We start from the raw sequence: 19,355 nt of genomic DNA on the forward strand, positions 1-19,355 counted from the left end.
TCCGTGACCCGGATGATGGGGTTGCACCAACCTCACCTTGATTAGACAGGTTTCGGCAGAAGAACCCGAGGTGCACTTCGCTCTTATGCAAACCAGCCACCCATCTCTGGAGCTTATTGGCTGGAAGAGAAACAGAAGGGGTAGACACTGGGCGGGACGCTGAATGAGAAACAGCCGCCCAACAGCGTGGACAGGCGGCTGGAGGCAAATCTGCGAAAGAGGAAGGCGACCCTGCTTTCCGTAGAGAGAGAGAGAGAGAGAGAGAGAAAGAACCCCTCGGCGTGGGCGCTCGCGCACAGCAGCAAAGCACCTTCGGGGAAGGGAGATGCGGGACAGCGCTGCGTACCCGTCCGAGATGACAGCCGGTGCTTGCCCTTTGATGCCACTGTGGGATTCCACGTTAGGATGGACACGAGGTTGCCGGCTGTTTCTGGAAGATGCCTCACGTTCTATCTCTCTATCTATCTATCTATCTATCTATCTATCTATCTATCTATCTATCTATCTATCTATCTATCTATACATAAACGTGGGTGGCGGGATTTGGTCGGCGACAGCGAGAGAGCCGACAGAAGGGGTCCAGCATAAAGGATAAAGAACATTCAAATTCAAAAATCATTCTGAAAATTTCAAAAGAAAGAATAAAAATGGAAGAAAGATAGGGGAGAAATGAAACAGAAAATAAAATAAAAAAAAAAAAAACATTGGGCTGTCGTTTAGTAAAGAGGGCTTCCAACCTTGCCTATATGGGGAGAGAAAAACTTGCCGCTCTCGTTTACGGCCATACCACCTTGAATACGCCCGATCTCGTCCGATCTCAGAAGCTAAGCAGGGTTGGGCTCGGTTAGTACTTGGATGGGAGACCGCCTGGGAATACCGAGTGCTGTAAGCTTTTGCCTTTCTGCCAGCAGGGGTCACTCTTTTCGCTGTCTTTTTCTTTTCCTCCTTTCACCCGTGTCAGAAAGTTGGCACTTGGCAGCAAGTAAAGCAGCTTGAAATAAGTAAAGTTGCACAAAAAGGATGGATGGATGAAAGAAAGAAAGTGCACTCAGTTCCACTTCTCTCCACTTTATTGTCTTCACATCACTCACTGTTCCATGCTGCTGTCAAGGGAGGTGAGAGAACTTAAAAATATTAATAATGCAGTAATGGGTAGGTAGAAATAAATAAATAAATAAATAATCAATCAATTTCTTATAATTTTTTTTTTATAGGGGGGAGTTTCCTTTATATAAATTCAATAACTAAATTATTAATTAATTAATTAATCAATTAAAATAAATATTTTTTTATCATTATTTTGGGGGGGGGTTACTTTAAATAAATAAATAATCTTTAGGATCTTCTGTTTTTATCACAGGTTTAAGAACCTTGCTCATGGGAAAGGCGCTATATAAATAAAATTTATTTTTAGTATTACTATCACTTTGATGTCCCACTTCTGCTGTTGTCTCTGCGGCTCCTGCTTCATTTTCACCCAAACAACCAGTTTCCACTCCACAACGAAAAGATAAAAAGCTTTTTCAGTCTGTCTTTTGAACCAAAGTTATCAGGGGAGAGCGCGAACGCAGTCCCCCACTACCACAAATTATGCAGTCGAGTTTCCCGCATTTGGGGAAATCGCAGGGGTCAGCACACCCGGAGTGCAATGGATGAGCCTCGCCCTGGGAGAACCTTTTTTTTTTTTTTTTCCATGTCTAAATTCCATTACTGAGAACAAACACTATTTTGCTTGTCCTTTTTTCACTTACATTTAATTTTTCTTTTCAGTTTCTTAGCTTTGAGCACACACACAACGTCTGGCCAATTTGCTAATCCACTGTAACCCATCACCATTTCACCACCGTGACACAACAATTTTTTTTTTTTTTTTTTAACTTTATATTAAGAATCTTTACCTTTTTTTCTATATATTTTTATTTCTTTCTGATTCTTCTTTTATCTTCCATTCCTCCCGTATCTCTTTTTCACATCTCTGTAACAGTCTTTGTATTGTTATTTTCTTATTATGTATTACTAATTCATTCCTAAACCACCACATATTTTCTTTTATGACACTAACCATTTTCCATTGCCTTATTGACATTTTTTCATTTAGCTCCTTTCCTACCAAACCATATAGTACACCTTCTTTTGTAATATCTTCAATCCCTAAATCCCCTTTCCATTCCCTTCCCACATATCTCCACACCTCTTGTGCATATCTGCAGTTCCAGAATACATGCTCTGCAGTCTCTGCTTCTAAACAATTGTCTCTTGGACACATTTTACTTTTAACCACTCTCCTTTTGTATATAACTGTATTCGTTGGTAAAATTTCATTTACTATCATCTACCCCAAATCTTTTTGTCTATTTGTTAATTCTTTATTTGACGTTTGTTGCCACACTTTTCTTATTTGCTCCTCCGTAAGTGCTTGAATTTTCCTCATTGTTTCCTTTTTTTCTATGTATTTCTTTAATTCTCTTTTTTTTCCCCACATTTTTGAATCTCCTCCCTCCAATTCATACCTTTGTAAACATTTTTTTATAATCTTATAGTGTTTTGGCACATTAAACGCCATAGGTCTGTTATTAGTTATTTTTAACAGTTTCGCTTTTCTTAGTTCCGTCCCTAGTAAATATCTCAACATATCTGCAAATTTTCCTCTTTTATTTATTGCCAAATTCACCACCGTTGCTGTATGTTTTAGTTCCAACTCCTTTTCAATATTTGGAAATCCTTTACCTCCATTTTCTTTGGTCTTCATTACCTGTTTCCTAGCCAGTTTTTCGCACTTTGAATTCCACAGAAATACAAAACAAGTTCTTAAAATCCTTTTTAGTATTTTCTTTGGCGGATAAAAAACAGTTGCTAAATATGATAATTTCGGTAGAATGATTGCTTTAACCAACAATATTTTCCCTTCCATTGTCAAATGTCTCAAACTCCAGAACCCTATTTTTTGATTGATCTGGTTTAACATTCCCTTCCATTCCTCCTTTTCTGTGTTGACATCTCCAAAAGTAATCCCAAGTACTTTCACCTTATCCGTAAGTCTTATCTTTTCTTTTGGTTCTTCTTTCCATTTTCCCCATATCCTACATTCACATTTTTTTAAGTTTAAATTTGACCCTGAGGCCCTACAAAAACTTTCAGTGTGTTCTATTATTTGCTTTACACTCCAAGCGTCCCTTATTAATACTGTGATGTCATCCATATAAGCAAACAATTTTATCTGCTGGCCTCCACTTCCCGGAACTTCAATTCCTCTTATATTATTGTCATTTCTTATCATATTCAACAAAGGCTCAATACTTAACACAAATAGGACTGCTGACAAAGGACACCCTTGCCGTACTCCACATTCGACTTTTATTTCCTCCGTCAGCCTGTTGTTTACTTTTATTCTACTTCCTATTCCATTATATATTGCCTTTAGCCATCCCACAAATTCTTCTGGCACTCCCATTTTTTGTATTACCTTCCACATATACTTATGTGCGACCTTATCAAAAGCTTTTTCCAAATCTAAGTTGATTAACCCTACATCCAACTTTTTTTCCTTCATTGCACTAATGCAGTCTCTTATCACACACAGATTTCCTGCAGCACTCCTCTCCTGTACCACACAAGCCTGTTCTTCTTTTATTATATCCCCCACATATTCTTTCAAACGATTTGCCATGACTCTTGTCAGTATTTTGTAGTCCTGACAAAGTAATGTGATTGGCCTCCAATTTTTAACCTCTTTTTTGTCATCCTGCTTGGGAATAAGCGTTATCACTCCACTTTTCATTGTATTTGTCATTTCACCTTGTTTTAAAATTTCCATAAACAAGACCAGTACATCATTTTTTAAAATCTCCCAAAAGGTCAAATAAAATTCGATCGGTAAGCCGTCAATCCCTGGTGTTTTTCCTCTGCTGCTCATTTTGACAGCAGCTTCAACTTCTTCCATTTTTATTTCCTGACATAACATTTTTCTTTGTTCTTCTGTATAAAATCGATCTATAGTTTTTTCTATATTATCGATATACTCATTCTCAATCTCTTTTTTTCCATACACGTCTCTATAATGATTTAAAACTATTTCCATTATTTCTTTATTTCCTTTTTTGATGTCTCCATTTTTATCCATCATTTCTTCCATTCTTAGTTTTTTCCTCCTCTCCTTTATTTTCTTAAAAAAAAACCTGGAGCACTTTTCTCCTTCTTCTTGTTCTCTAACTCTACTTTGAAATTTAATTTTTTATTCTTTTTTCCTGAATAATTGTTCTAGTTCTTGTTTTATTATTCGTATCTGTGTTTCATTATAATCTTCTCTACTATATTCTCGTTCAAGATTTTCCTGCCATCTTTTTATGTCTTCCTTGTCTTTTTTGCTCTGTTCTCTGCCTTTTTTTTGGAAAAAGTCTTTTGTATTTTTCTTCATTAACTCCCACCACTGTCTTTGTGTCCCACACCATTCTTTTAAAGTTGTCCATCCTTTATAATACTGTTTATACTCCTCTCTTATTTTCTTGTCCTGTATCATTTTTACATTCAACTTCCATTGGAAGTCTTTGGGCTCGTCATCACTCCCTTTTTCTACTTCCACCTTCAACATACAATGATCAGTAAAGAACACTGGCTGCAATTTACATTTCTTTGGTTCATAGGTCTTATCTGTAAAAATATAATCTATTCGAGAGGATTTTTTTCCTGCTCCTCTCCACGTAACCCCTTTTTCTTTACCTTTTAATTTTCTAAATACATCTATCATGTCACAATCTTTAACAATTTCTCCTAGTTTTTTTGATGATTTATCCATTTGTTGTTCTTTATATTTTTGTTCAGTTGAACAATTAAAATCACCAACAACAATTAGATTTTTTTCATTTGCCATTGTAATTTCTAAGCATCTGAATATTTCCATTCTCTGGACTGGCGTTGTTGGTGCGTATACATTTATCATATTCATAGTATTATTCCCTTTTACCAGTTTTACTTTCATTAATCTCCCTTTTATAATTTCTTCCGATCCTTTTATTTCTATCTCCTTATTCTTTATTAATACCCCTATTCCTGCATTTTTATTTTCATTCGTTCCTGAAAATACTGAGCTACCTTCTTTCCAATCCTTTGCATACTTTTCATACGATTTTTCGCACGGTAAACTACATTCTTGTAGACAAAAAACATCTGCCGAAATATCTTTCAGAAAAGAAAAAACAATTCTTCTCCTCTCTTTCCTCTGGATACTTCTGACATTAATTGTTACTATTTTCAATTTCATTTTTTCTTCCCAGTGTTTTTTTCCACCTCCCCTTCTATTCTCCCCTTATTTACTCTCGCTGCATTTTTCTTGGCTTTTTTTGTGCCTTTTCTCTCTACTTTCCACTCCTGTACTCCCTTCATTCCTGTTGTGGACAAGAACCCTTCCATATCTTTAGTTTCTAAAAAGGATGGTGTTGTTCCCCATTCTTGGCATATTTTCTCCATTTCTTCCACCTTTCCAGAATTTCCTGGAGATAGTAAGTCAGGGCCCCGTTTCCGTTGTAACGTGGGGTTAATTTTCATTTCCCCCATTTCTTCTCTCATCTTCTCCTGCACTATATTTTCTACTATCGCCTTTGCCGGTGATTGGCATACACTTGCAGTGCCACTCAATATTTCCATTATTTCTTCCGTGTGGAAGAGTATATCCTGCGAATACTGGTCAATCCTGCTTTCAGCACTGTCTTTTCCTGTCTTGTCTTCCATAAAATTCCACACATCACTCTCTCCACAACTCTTTACCTCTTCTTTTTCTTCCTCCATCTTTCCGGTTGTCGGTTCTGGATCTTCTTTACCATTTGTTCTCCTTTCACCTCCTAGTTTTTCCTCTCTCTGCCTTTCTTCCCCTTCCATCTCCTCTTCTGATTCTTCATCCAACAGTGCTATGACTTTATCAGTCTTATTTACTTTAACAATATTCGCATATGAGACAGGGCAGTCCTTAAAGGCATGTGCCTCCTGTCCACATAAATTGCAGATTATTTGTTTTCTACATTCCCTGGTGCTATGTCCTTCTTCTGTACAGTTCCGACATTTTACTACTATGCATTCCAAAACCTTGTGACCCTCCTTACCACACCTCCTACATACTTGAGGCTGGCCAGGATAGAACACATGTCCTCTCACTGCTCCTATCTGTATAACGGGGGGCAGGTGTATCACCCGATCTGAATTGTTTTTTCTTTTTTGAAATATATTTCGGCAGATGTTTTTTGTTTACAAGAATGTAGTTTACCGGGCGAAAAATCGTATGAAAAGTATGAAAAGGATTGGAAAGAAGGTAACTCAGTATTTTCAGGAACGAATGAAAATAAAAGTGCAGGAATAGGGGTATTAATAAAGAATAAGGAGATAGAAATAAAAGGTTCGGAAGAAATTATAAAAGGGAGATTAATGAAAGTAAAACTGGTAAAAGGGAATAATACTATGAATATGATAAATGTATACGCACCAACAACATCAGTCAAGAGAATGGAAATATTCAGATGCTTAGAAATTACAATGGCAAATGAAAAAAATCTAATTGTTGTTGGTGATTTTAATTGTTCAACTGAACAAAAAAATAAAGAACAACAAATGGATAAATCATCAAAAAAACTAGGAGAAATTGTTAAAGATTGTGACATGATAGATGTATTTAGAAAATTGAAACGTAAAGAAAAAGGGGTTACGTGGAGAGGAGCAGGAAAAAAATCCTCTCAAATAGATTATATTTTTACAGATAAGACCTATGAACCAAAGAAATGTAAATTGCAGCCAGTGTTCTTTACTGATCATTGTATGTTGAAGGTGGAAGTAGAAAAAGGGAGTGATGATGAGCCCAAAGACTTCCAATGGAAGTTGAATGTAAAAATGATAGAGGACAAGAAAATAAGAGAGGAGTATAAACAGTATTATAAAGGATGGACAACTTTAAAAGAATGGTGTGGGACACAAAGAGAGTGGTGGGAGTTAATGAAGAAAAATACAAAAGACTTTTTCCAAAAAAAAAGGCAGAGAACAGAGCAAAAAAGACAAGGAAGACATAAAAAGATGGCAGGAAAATCTTGAACGAGAATATAGTAGAGAAGATTATAATGAAACACAGATACGAATAATAAAACAAGAACTAGAACAATTATTCAGGAAAAAAGAAGAAAAAATAAAATTTCAAAGTAGAGTTAGAGAACAAGAAGAAGGAGAAAAGTGCTCCAGGTTTTTTTTTTAAGAAAATAAAGGAGAGGAGGAAAAAATTAAGAATGGAAGAAATGATGGATAAAAATGGAGACATCCAAAAAGGAAATAAAGAAATAATGGAAATAGTTTTAAATCATTATAGAGACGTGTATGGAAAAAAAGAGATTGAGAATGAGTATATCGATAATATAAAAAAAAACTATAGATCGCTTTTATACAGAAGAACAAAGAAAAATGTTATGTCAGGAAATAAAAATGGAAGAAGTTGAAGCGGCTGTCAAAATGAGCAGCAGAGGAAAAACACCAGGGATTGACGGCTTACCGATCGAATTTTATTTGACCTTTTGGGAGATTTTAAAAAATGATGTACTGGTCTTGTTTATGGAAATTTTAAAACAAGGTGAAATGACAAATACAATGAAAAGTGGAGTGATAACACTTATTCCCAAGCAGGATGACAAAAAAGAGGTTAAAAATTGGAGGCCAATCACATTACTTTGTCAGGACTACAAAATACTGACAAGAGTCATGGCAAACCGTTTGAAAGAATATGTGGGGGATATAATAAAAGAAGAACAGGCTTGTGTGGTACAGGAGAGGAGCGCTGCAGAAAATCTGTGTGTGATAAGAGACTGCATTAGTGCAATGAAGGAAAAAAAGTTGGATGTAGGGTTAATCAACTTAGATTTGGAAAAAGCTTTTGATAAGGTCGCACATAAGTATATGTGGAAGGTAATACAAAAAATGGGAGTGCCAGAAGAATTTGTGGGATGGCTAAAGGCAATATATAATGGAATAGGAAGTAGAATAAAAGTAAACAACAGGCTGACGGAGGAAATAAAAGTCGAATGTGGAGTACGGCAAGGGTGTCCTTTGTCAGCAGTCCTATTTGTGTTAAGTATTGAGCCTTTGTTGAATATGATAAGAAATGACAATAATATAAGAGGAATTGAAGTTCCGGGAAGTGGAGGCCAGCAGATAAAATTGTTTGCTTATATGGATGACATCACAGTATTAATACGGGACGCTTGGAGTGTAAAGCAAGTAATAGAACACACTGAAAGTTTTTGTAGGGCCTCAGGGTCAAATTTAAACTTAAAAAAATGTGAATGTAGGATATGGGGAAAATGGAAAGAAGAACCAAAAGAAAAGATAAGGCTTACGGATAAGGTGAAAGTACTTGGGATTACTTTTGGAGATGTCAACACAGAAAAGGAGGAATGGAAGGGAATGTTAAACCAGATCAATCAAAAAATAGGGGTCTGGAGGTTGAGACATTTGACAATGGAAGGGAAAATATTGTTGGTTAAAGCAATCATTCTACCGAAATTATCATATTTAGCAACTGTTTTTTATCCGCCAAAGAAAATACTAAAAAGGATTTTAAGAACTTGTTTTGTATTTCTGTGGAATTCAAAGTGCGAAAAACTGGCTAAGACCAAAGAAAATGGAGGTAAAGGATTTCCAAATATTGAAAAGGAGTTGGAACTAAAACATACAGCAACGGTGGTGAATTTGGCAATAAATAAAAGAGGAAAATTTGCAGATATGTTGAGATATTTACTAGGGACGGAACTAAGAAAAGCGAAACTGTTAAAAAAAACTAATAACAGACCTATGGCGTTTAATGTGCCAAAACACTATAAGATTATAAAAAAATGTTTACAAGGGTATGAATGGGAGGGAGGAGATTCAAAAATGTGGGGAAAAAAAAGAGAATTAAAGAAATATATAGAAAAAAAGGAAACAATGAGGAAAATTCAAGTACTTACGGAGGAGCAAGTAAGAAAAGTGTGGCAACAAACGTCAAATAAAGAATTAACAAATAGACAAAAAGATTTGGGGTGGATGATAGTAAATGAAATTTTACCAATGAATACAGTTATGTACAAAAGGAGAGTGGTTAAAAGTAAAATGTGTCCAAGAGACAATTGTTTAGAAGCAGAGACTGCAGAGCATGTATTCTGGAACTGCAGATATGCACAAGAGGTGTGGAGATATGTGGGAAGGGAATGGAAAGGGGATTTAGAGATTGAAGATATTACAAAAGAAGGTGTACTATATGGTTTGGTAGGAAAGGAGCTAAATGAAAAAATGTCAATAAGGCAATGGAAAATGGTTAGTGTCATAAAAGAAAATATGTGGTGGTTTAGGAATGAATTAGTAATACATAATAAGAAAATAACAATACAAAGACTGTTACAGAGATGTGAAAAAGAGATACGGGAGGAATGGAAGATAAAAGAAGAAGCAGAAAGAAATAAAAATACATAGAAAAAAAGGTAAAGATTCTTAATATAAAGTATAAAAAAAAAAAAAAAAAAAAAAAAAATTGTTGTGTCACGGTGGTGAAATGGTGATGGGTTACAGTGGATTAGCAAATTGGCCAGACGTTGTGTGTGTGCTCAAAGCTAAGAAACTGAAAAGAAAAATTAAATGTAAGTGAAAAAAGGACAAGCAAGATAGTGTTTGTTCTCAGTAATGGAATTTAGACAATGGAAAAAAAAAAAAAAGGTTCTCCCAGGGCGAGGCTCATCCATTGCACTCCGGGTGTGCTGACCCCTGCGATTTCCCCAAATGCGGGAAACTCGACTGCATAATTTGTGGTAGTGGGGGACTGTGTTCGCGCTCTCCCCTGATAACTTTGGTTTAAAAGACAGACTGAGAAAGCTTTTTATCTTTTCGTTGTGGAGTGGAAACTGGTTGTTTGGGTGAAAATGAAGCAGGAGCCGCAGAGACAACAGCAGAAGTGGGACATCAAAGTGATAGTAATACTAATAATAAATTTTATTTATATAGCGCCTTTCCCATGAGCAAGGTACTTAAACCTGTGATAAATACAGAAGATCCTAAAGATTATTTATTTATTGATTTATTTAAAGGAACACCCCCACCCCTAAAAATAATGATAAAAAAATATTAATTTTAATTGATTAATTAATTAATTAATAATTTAGTTATTGAATTTATATAAAGGAAACTCCCCCCTATAAAAAAAAAAATGATAAGAAATTGATTGATTATTTATTTATTTATTTATTTCTACCTACCCACATGTGTACCATTACTGCATTATTAATATTTTTAAGTTCTCTCACCTCCTTTGACAGCAGCATGGAACACTGAGTGATGTGAAGAGAATAAAGTGGAGAGAAGTGGAACTGAGTGCACTTTCTTTCTTTCATCCATCCATCCTTTTTGTGCAACTTTACTTATTTCAAGCTGCTTTACTTGCTGCCAAGTGCCAGCTTTCTGACACGGGTGAAAGGAGGAAAAGAAAAAGACAGCGAAAAGGGTGACCCCTGCTGGCAGAAAGGCAAAAGCTTACAGCACCCGGTATTCCCAGGCAGTCTCCCATCCAAGAACTAACTGAGCCCGACCCTGCTTAGCTTCCGAGATCGGACGAGATCGGGCGTATTCAAGGTGGTATGGCCGTAAACGAGAATGGCAAGTTTTTCTCTCCCCATATAGGCAAGGTTGGAAGCCCTCTTTACTAAACGACAGCCCAATGTTTGTTTTTTTTTTCTGTTTAATTTCTCCCCTATCTTTCTTCCATTTTCATTCTTTCTTTTGAAATTTTCAGAATGATTTTTGAATTTGAATGTTCTTTATCCTTTATGCTGGACCCCTTCTGTCGGCTCTCTCGCTGTCGCCGACCAAATCCCGCCTCCCACGTTTATGTATAGATAGATAGATAGATACATAGAGAGATAGAACGTGAGGCATCTTCCAGAAACAGCCGGCAACCTCGTGTCCATCCTAACGTGGAATCCCACAGTGGCATCAAAGGGCAAGCACCGGCTCTCGTCTCGGACGGGTACGCAGCGCTGCCCCGCATCTCCCTTCCCCGAAGGTGCTTTGCTGCTGTGCGCGAGCGCCCACGCCGAGGGGTTCTTTCTCTCTCTCTCTCTCTCTCTCTCTCTCTCTCTCTCTCTCTCTACGGAAAGCAGGGTCGCCTTCCTCTTTCGCAGATTTGCCTCCAGCCGCCTGTCCACGCTGTTGGGCGGCTGTTTCTCATTCAGCCTCCCGCCCAGTGTCTACCCCTTCTGTTTCTCTTCCAGCCAATAAGCTCCAGAGATGGGTGGCTGGTTTGCATTAGAGCGAAGTGCACCTCGGGTTCTTCTGCCGAAACCTGTCTAATCAAGGAGGTGAGGTCGGTGCAACCCCATCATCCAGGTCACGGAGCACAGGGGCGTCAGGTCAGCTGCTCGCTAGTGCGCATGCGTGCTCTGGAGGCCGATGGAGCCCGAAGCAGGCCGAAGGAGCCCGAAGGACCCCGAAGGTCCGAGGACGGCGGGGCACGTCGCCCGCCGGCGAGCGATGAAGCCGCGGAAGAGGGAGGTTGAACGCCGGGCTGTACAACTCATACTTACCTGGCAGGGGAGATACCATGATCACTAAGGTGGTTCTCCCAAAACAAAAAATTTTAGATTGACCCCCGTATTTTTCTCGGATCACCATCTCCTGGAAGTGGAGATCGAGGGGGGACAAAAACAGGAAAGAGGCGCAGGTTTCTGGAAGCTAAATGTGACCTTGTTAGAAGGGGAATTAGTGAGGAAGGAATACAGGGAACAATATGGGAAATGGAAGACCCTGAAAGAAGCATGTGTAACGGTAGGAGAATGGTGGGAAATAGTGAAATTTAGAACACGCAAATTCTTTCAAAAGAAGGGAAGGGAAGGAAGACAACAAGAAAGAGAAGAATATAAAGCCCTGCAAGATGAATTAGAAGGCCTCTACGAGGAAGAGAGTAAAGACGAGGAAATAGAAAAGCAGATAATAGAGACGAAGAAGAGGATGGCTAAGATCTATAAAAAGAAGGAAGAAAAAATAAAGTTTCAAAGCCGGGTCCAAGAAAGTGAGGAGAATGAGAAATGTTCTCGTTTTTTCTTTAAAAAAATCAAGGAAAGAAAGAGGAGGAGTTTTATTAAAAGGTTGAAGGATCCGGAGGGGAACCTCAAAGAGAAGAAGGAGGAAAAAATAAAGGTTGTAGAGGACTATTATCAAACCCTATACCAGAAACGGAGTATAGAGCCGGCGTGTCAGGAGGAGGCCCTAAAGAATGTAGGTAGTAAGGTGGAGGTAGAAGATCAGAGGAGGATGGCGGAAAAAATAACTACAGCGGAAATCCGAGGAGCCATAAAACAAGGAAAGAAGGGGAAGACACCGGGTATGGATGGATTGCCCCACGAATTTTATGAAACCTTTCTGGACTTAATAGAGGAAGATTTGGAAGACCTCTATAAAGAAATTATGGAGGGGAGCGGTGTCCCGGAAACTTGGAGGAAAGGAATTATAACATTGATCCCGAAGAAAGGGGAGTCGGAAAATATTTCCGACTGGAGACCAATAACCCTCCTTTGCCAAGATTATAAGATATGGGCAAAAATAATTGCAAATCGCATGAAGGGCTTTTTAGGACAAATAATTGGAACAGAGCAAGTATGCGCAGTGCCAGGGAGAACTATAGCGCACCACCATATTCTTATTAGGGATGTTTGCGAGTATGCAAGAAACAGGGGAATCGCCATTGGATTGGTCAATCTAGACCTGGAAAAGGCATACGATTCTATAAATCATGAATTTCTATGGAAAACGCTCAAGAGGGTGGAAATCCCAGCAGGGGTGAGGAAAGCGATTAAAAAATGTTATTTGGGAGCGACAGGGAGGGTGCTCTTAAACGGGAACCTGACAAAAGATATCAATATTGAAAGGGGTATCAGACAGGGCTGCCCTCTCTCAGCCATTTTATTCGTTATAGTTATTGAGCAACTGGTAAGGAAAATAAGGGACAACCCAAGGATAAAAGGGTTGGAGATACCAGGAAGTGGGGGACAGTCCGCAAAATGTACAGTGTATATGGATGATATCACTCTAATAAGCAGGGACTGCCTATCGATAAGAGAGGCCTTAGATGAAGTAGAGGAGTTTTCTAAGGTAGCAGGTTTCCAATTAAATAAGGGGAAAACCGAGTGCCATCTGCAGGGTAAGTGGCAGGAGGACTTTGGGCAAGACTTGAAAGTACATAGAGGGGCTGTCAAAATATTGGGGATTCATTTTGGAGAAGAAAAGGAGGGAAGAAGAGACTGGAAGGAGATGGAGAGGAAGGTATACAAACTCACAAGCCTCTGGAAAACTAGGAAATTAACATATGAGGGAAAAATTTTGTTAATTAAGTCAATATTGTTGCCTAGGCTCTTTTTTTTGGCAACAGTATTTTTACCGACAAAATATATTTTAAGGAAAATTGAAAGACAATGTTTTTATTTTTTTTGGGGGTCCACATATGAGAAGGTCGCAAGACAGAAAGTAAAGAAACAAAAAAGGAAAGGGGGAAAAGGTTTTCCGGACTTAAGGATCTTGTTAAGACTGAAATACACGGCCACTTACATATCCTTGATACAGAGTGGGAATGGAAGGGCAGCGGACCTAGCCAGGTATATGATGGGTGGACATCTAAGAAGGTTTGGGCTTTTTAAAACCCAGAACAAGAAACCATATGAATTTAGACTACCCAAATTATATAAGAGGTTAGTAGAATGTATCAAAGATTGTGGGCTTCGGCAGGATGAAAAGGAGTTGTGGAGGAGGTGGAAAAAATTAGTGGTAAGAATAAAGGAAAATGAGAAGCCGGTAAACATTATTGGGAAAGCTAGAGAGGAATCCAGACTGATATGGGAAAGATTTGGGGGAAAGTTTCCAAATAATCAAGTAGCAGATATAGCCTGGCTGGCGGCCCACGAAGCACTAGAAACCAACCTGGCTGTAAGTAAAAGGAAGATCTTACAAGGACCTAAATGTCCCAGAGATGAATGTAAAAAAAATGAGTCAGTGGGACATGCAATGTGGGACTGTCCTATAGTGGCAAGGATATGGAGTGAAGTAAGGCAGAGACACATAGTAGACATTAAGTTGGATAGAGATTTGGTGGTGTTTGGGAGGTCAGGGAAAAGAGATGTTGGGAAGAAAGATTGGGATCGAATAAATGTGATAAAGGGGGTATTGTGGAAGGCAAGGTGTGCATACACAAATAAACAGAAAGTTTTTTCCCAACAGAAAATGATCGGAATGATCAGAGAAAACCTTTCGTTTTATGAGAAAAACCATCTCTTATGAAAAAAGGCCAAAGGTAAGATAAGACATAAAAAGTCCTTTTGTTTTTATTATATAAAAAGATAGAGTAATTTAATATAATCGGCATACCATGGAATTTCCCCGAGGGACTGTACTCGGGAGAAATAAAGGGAGTCGAAAGAAAAAATACTGCTGAAATTTTAACTTCATACTTACTTTTAATGAGATATGAAATAAAATTGATTTAGGACAAAAAAAAAAAAAAATAAGGTGGTTCTCCCAGGGCGAGGCTCATCCATTGCACTCCGGGTGTGCTGACCCCTGCGATTTCCCCAAATGCGGGAAACTCGACTGCATAATTTGTGGTAGTGGGGGACTGCGTTCGCGCTCTCCCCTGATAACTTTGGTTTAAAAGACAGACTGAAAAAGCTTTTTATCTTTTCGTTGTGGAGTGGAAACTGGTTGTTTGGGTGAAAATGAAGCAGGAGCCAATGAGACAACAGCAGAAGTGGGACATCAAAGTGATAGTAATACTAATAATAAATTTTATTTATATAGCGCCTTTCCCATGAGCAAGGTACTTAAACCTGTGATAAATACAGAAGATCCTAAAGATTATTTATTTATTTAAAGGAAACCCCCCCCAAAAAATATTGATAAAAAAATATTCATTTTAATTGATTAATTAATTAATTAATTAATTAATAATTTAGTTATTGAATTTATATAAAGGAAACTCCCCCCTATAAAAAAAAAAAATGATAAGAAATTGATTGATTATTTATTTATTTATTTATTTCTACCTACCCACATGTGTACCATTACTGCATTATTAATATTTTTAAGTTCTCTCACCTCCTTTGACAGCAGCATGGAACAGTGAGTGATGTGAAGAGAATAAAGTGGAGAGAAGTGGAACTGAGTGCACTTTCTTTCTTTCATCCATCCATCCTTTTTGTGCAACTTTACTTATTTCAAGCTGCTTTACTTGCTGCCAAGTGCCAACTTTCTGACACGGGTGAAAGGAGGAAAAGAAAAAGACAGCGAAAAGGGTGACCCCTGCTGGCAGAAAGGCAAAAGCTTACAGCACTCGGTATTCCCAGGCGGTCTCCCATCCAAGTACTAACCGAGCCCGACCCTGCTTAGCTTCCGAGATCGGACGAGATCGGGCGTATTCAAGGTGGTATGGCCGTAAACGAAAGCGGCAAGTTTTTCTCTCCCCATATAGGCAAGGTTGGAAGCCCTCTTTACTAAACGACAGCCCAATGTTTTTTTTTTTTTATTTATTTTATTTTCTGTTTTATTTCTCCCCTATCTTTCTTCCATTTTTATTCTTTCTTTTGAAATTTTCAGAATGATTTTTGAATTTGAATGTTCTTTATCCTTTATGCTGGACCCCTTCTGTCGGCTCTCTCGCTGTCGCCGACCAAATCCCGCCACCCACGTTTATGTATAGATAGATAGATAGATAGATAGATAGATAGATAGATAGATAGAGAGATAGAACGTGAGGCATCTTCCAGAAACAGCCGGCAACCTCGTGTCCATCCTAACGTGGAATCCCACAGTGGCATCAAAGGGCAAGCACCGGCTCTCGTCTCGGACGGGTACGCAGCGCTGCCCCGCATCTCCCTTCCCCGAAGGTGCTTTGCTGCTGTGCGCGAGCGCCCACGCCGAGGGGTTCTTTCTCTCTCTCTCTCTCTCTCTCTCTCTACGGAAAGCAGGGTCGCCTTCCTCTTTCGCAGATTTGCCTCCAGCCGCCTGTCCACGCTGTTGGGCGGCTGTTTCTCATTCAGCGTCCCGCCCAGTGTCTACCCCTTCTGTTTCTCTTCCAGCCAATAAGCTCCAGAGATGGGTGGCTGGTTTGCATAAGAGCGAAGTGCACCTCGGGTTCTTCTGCCGAAACCTGTCTAATCAAGGAGGTGAGGTCGGTGCAACCCCATCATCCGGGTCACGGAGCACAGGGGCGTCAGGCCAGCTGCTCGCTCGTGCGCATGCGTGCTCTGGAGGCCGATGGAGCCCGAAGCAGGCCGAAGGAGCCCGAAGGACCACGAAGGTTCGAGGACGGCGGGGCACGTCGCCCGCCGGCGAGCGATGAAGCCGCGGAAGAGGGAGGTTGAGCGCCGGGCTGTACAACTCATACTTACCTGGCAGGGGAGATACCATGATCACTAAGGTGGTTCTCCCAGGGCGAGGCTCATCCATTGCACTCCGGGTGTGCTGACCCCTGCGATTTCCCCAAATGCGGGAAACTCGACTGCATAATTTGTGGTAGTGGGGGACTGCGTTCGCGCTCTCCCCTGATAACTTTGGTTTAAAAGACAGACTGAAAAAGCTTTTTATCTTTTCGTTGTGGAGTGGAAACTGGTTGTTTGGGTGAAAATGAAGCAGGAGCCGCAGAGACAACAGCAGAAGTGGGACATCAAAGTGATAGTAATACTAATAATACATTTTATTTATATAGCGCCTTTCCCATGAGCAAGGTACTTAAACCTGTGATAAATACAGAAGATCCTAAAGATTATTTATTTATTTAAAGGAAACACCCCCCCAAAAAATATTGATAAAAAAATATTCATTTTAATTGATTAATTAATTAATTAATTAATAATTTAGTTATTGAATTTATATAAAGGAAACTCCCCCCTATAAAAAAAAAATGATAAGAAATTGATTGATTATTTATTTATTTATTTATTTATTTCTACCTACCCACATGTGTACCATTACTGCATTATTAATATTTTTAAGTTCTCTCACCTCCTTTGACAGCAGCATGGAACAGTGAGTGATGTGAAGAGAATAAAGTGGAGAGAAGTGGAACTGAGTGCACTTTCTTTCTTTCATCCATCCATCCTTTTTGTGCAACTTTACTTATTTCAAGCTGCTTTACTTGCTGCCAAGTGCCAACTTTCTGACACGGGTGAAAGGAGGAAAAGAAAAAGACAGCGAAAAGGGTGACCCCTGCTGGCAGAAAGGCAAAAGCTTACAGCACTCGGTATTCCCAGGCGGTCTCCCATCCAAGTACTAACCGAGCCCGACCCTGCTTAGCTTCCGAGATCGGACGAGATCGGGCGTATTCAAGGTGGTATGGCCGTAAACGAAAGCGGCAAGTTTTTCTCTCCCCATATAGGCAAGGTTGGAAGCCCTCTTTACTAAACGACAGCCCAATGTTTTTTTTTTTATTTTTTTTCTGTTTTATTTCTCCCCTATCTTTCTTCCATTTTTATTCTTTCTTTTGAAATTTTCAGAATGATTTTTGAATTTGAATGTTCTTTATCCTTTATGCTGGACCCCTTCTGTCGGCTCTCTCGCTGTCGCCGACCAAATCCCGCCACCCACGTTTATGTATAGATAGATAGATAGATAGATAGATAGATAGATAGATAGATAGATAGAGAGATAGAACGTGAGGCATCTTCCAGAAACAGCCGGCAACCTCGTGTCCATCCTAACGTGGAATCCCACAGTGGCATCAAAGGGCAAGCACCGGCTCTCGTCTCGGACGGGTACGCAGCGCTGCCCCGCATCTCCCTTCCCCGAAGGTGCTTTGCTGCTGTGCGCGAGCGCCCACGCCGAGGGGTTCTTTCTCTCTCTCTCTCTCTCTCTCTCTCTCTACGGAAAGCAGGGTCGCCTTCCTCTTTCGCAGATTTGCCTCCAGCCGCCTGTCCACGCTGTTGGGCGGCTGTTTCTCATTCAGCGTCCCGCCCAGTGTCTACCCCTTCTGTTTCTCTTCCAGCCAATAAGCTCCAGAGATGGGTGGCTGGTTTGCATAAGAGCGAAGTGCACCTCGGGTTCTTCTGCCGAAACCTGTCTAATCAAGGAGGTGAGGTCGGTGCAACCCCATCATCCGGGTCACGGAGCACAGGGGCGTCAGGCCAGCTGCTCGCTCGTGCGCATGCGTGCTCTGGAGGCCGATGGAGCCCGAAGCAGGCCGAAGGAGCCCGAAGGACCACGAAGGTTCGAGGACGGCGGGGCACGTCGCCCGCCGGCGAGCGATGAAGCCGCGGAAGAGGGAGGTTGAGCGCCGGGCTGTACAACTCATACTTACCTGGCAGGGGAGATACCTTTGGTTCTTCGCTGTCAGGTGTAGGGAGCGCCCCACGGCCTTGGATCCAGAGCTGGGTAGGTTGGCTTGTCCACCACCCTGTTTTTCTGTTTCCCTTGGTGCGCGGCGAATTCAATTTTTAGGAGAAGGATGGCGGAAATGGTGTTACTTGGTGGTTCCAACAGAAGAATGGGATCGGAGAGAGAAGATGGATCGGAATTTGGAAGAGGAGGAGGAAGACCAGCATCACGGATTCCAATTGATGGGAGAGAGAGGAGAAACGTGGTTCGTTTTGAGCTTAAGGAAGAACAAATGGAGAGAAAAGAGTTCAGTATTGAGGTTTTGCAGAAGACTTTAAAGTTCATCCCTGGTGAGATTGATTTTCTATTTGCCTTTCCAGGAAAAACTACTTTTGAAGTGGTTTTTAAGACAAGATATTTGTATGACAAATGTGTGCGAACAGTAGAGAGGGAGAAAGAGGTGAACTTGATTTTGGATAAATTTTTGATCGTCCCATTGAGTGATAGACTTGACAAAAAAGTAAATGTTATTATGTATACAGAAAAAGTTAAAATTCAAGATATTTCCACGTGGTTATTGCAGTATTGTGATGTCAAGACTAGTATGCAGATGACGGATGATGACGGTATTAAGAATGGGCTGTATAAATTTGATATAATTTTGAAGAAAGAGAGGGACACAGATCGGGTGATACACCTGCCCCCCGTTATACAGATAGGAGCAGTGAGAGGACATGTGTTCTATCCTGGCCAGCCTCAAGTGTGTAGGAGGTGTGGTAAGGAGGGTCACAAGGTTTTGGAATGCATAGTAGTAAAATGTCGGAACTGTAAAGAAGAAGGACATAGCACCAGGGAATGTAGAAAACAAATAATTTGCAATTTATGTGGACAGGAGGCACATGCCTTTAAGGACTGCCCTGTCTCATATGCGAATATTGTTAAAGTAAATAAGACTGATAAAGTCATAGCACTGTTGGATGAAGAATCAGAAGAGGAGATGGAAGGGGAAGAAAGGCAGA

The 19,355-nt window shown here is 39.9% G+C and overlaps 1 protein-coding gene, 5 non-coding genes and 3 pseudogenes across 6 annotated transcripts in view; 4 read left to right on the forward strand and 5 right to left on the reverse strand.

Annotated features, from left to right (window-relative positions):
- The window catches only part of LOC127527764 (uncharacterized), a 12,494-nt gene extending 9,165 nt beyond the window's left edge, over positions 1-3,329 (reverse strand). The window contains exon 1 of the mRNA XM_051927601.1: positions 2,192-3,329. Within this exon, the coding sequence (XP_051783561.1) occupies positions 2,333-3,277 (945 nt within the window). The 5' untranslated portion in view covers positions 3,278-3,329 and the 3' untranslated portion in view covers positions 2,192-2,332. The remainder of the gene's footprint in view (positions 1-2,191) is intronic.
- On the forward strand, positions 774-892 carry LOC114644375 (5S ribosomal RNA). The gene has a single exon (XR_003714941.2). It is a non-coding gene; the product is annotated as a 5S ribosomal RNA (ribosomal RNA).
- On the reverse strand, positions 1,551-1,705 carry LOC114644376 (uncharacterized; annotated as a pseudogene).
- Positions 3,330-9,678: 6,349 nt separating the features above from the next.
- On the forward strand, positions 9,679-9,832 carry LOC127528057 (uncharacterized; annotated as a pseudogene).
- Positions 9,833-10,515: 683 nt separating this feature from the next.
- LOC127528088 (5S ribosomal RNA) lies at positions 10,516-10,634 on the reverse strand. The gene has a single exon (XR_007935231.1). It is a non-coding gene; the product is annotated as a 5S ribosomal RNA (ribosomal RNA).
- Positions 10,635-14,476: 3,842 nt separating this feature from the next.
- LOC114643252 (uncharacterized) lies at positions 14,477-14,665 on the forward strand (annotated as a pseudogene).
- Positions 14,666-15,346: 681 nt separating this feature from the next.
- LOC114643219 (5S ribosomal RNA) lies at positions 15,347-15,465 on the reverse strand. Its single transcript, XR_003714721.2, has one exon. It is a non-coding gene; the product is annotated as a 5S ribosomal RNA (ribosomal RNA).
- Positions 15,466-16,407: 942 nt separating this feature from the next.
- On the forward strand, positions 16,408-16,571 carry LOC114643233 (U1 spliceosomal RNA). The gene has a single exon (XR_003714731.1). It is a non-coding gene; the product is annotated as a U1 spliceosomal RNA (small nuclear RNA).
- A 680-nt stretch (positions 16,572-17,251) lies between these two features.
- LOC114643199 (5S ribosomal RNA) lies at positions 17,252-17,370 on the reverse strand. The gene has a single exon (XR_003714706.1). It is a non-coding gene; the product is annotated as a 5S ribosomal RNA (ribosomal RNA).
- Positions 17,371-19,355: the final 1,985 nt, after the last annotated feature.

Source organism: Erpetoichthys calabaricus, chromosome 5 (assembly GCF_900747795.2).
Source record: "Erpetoichthys calabaricus chromosome 5, fErpCal1.3, whole genome shotgun sequence".
Taxonomy (NCBI): Eukaryota; Metazoa; Chordata; class Cladistia; order Polypteriformes; family Polypteridae; genus Erpetoichthys; species Erpetoichthys calabaricus.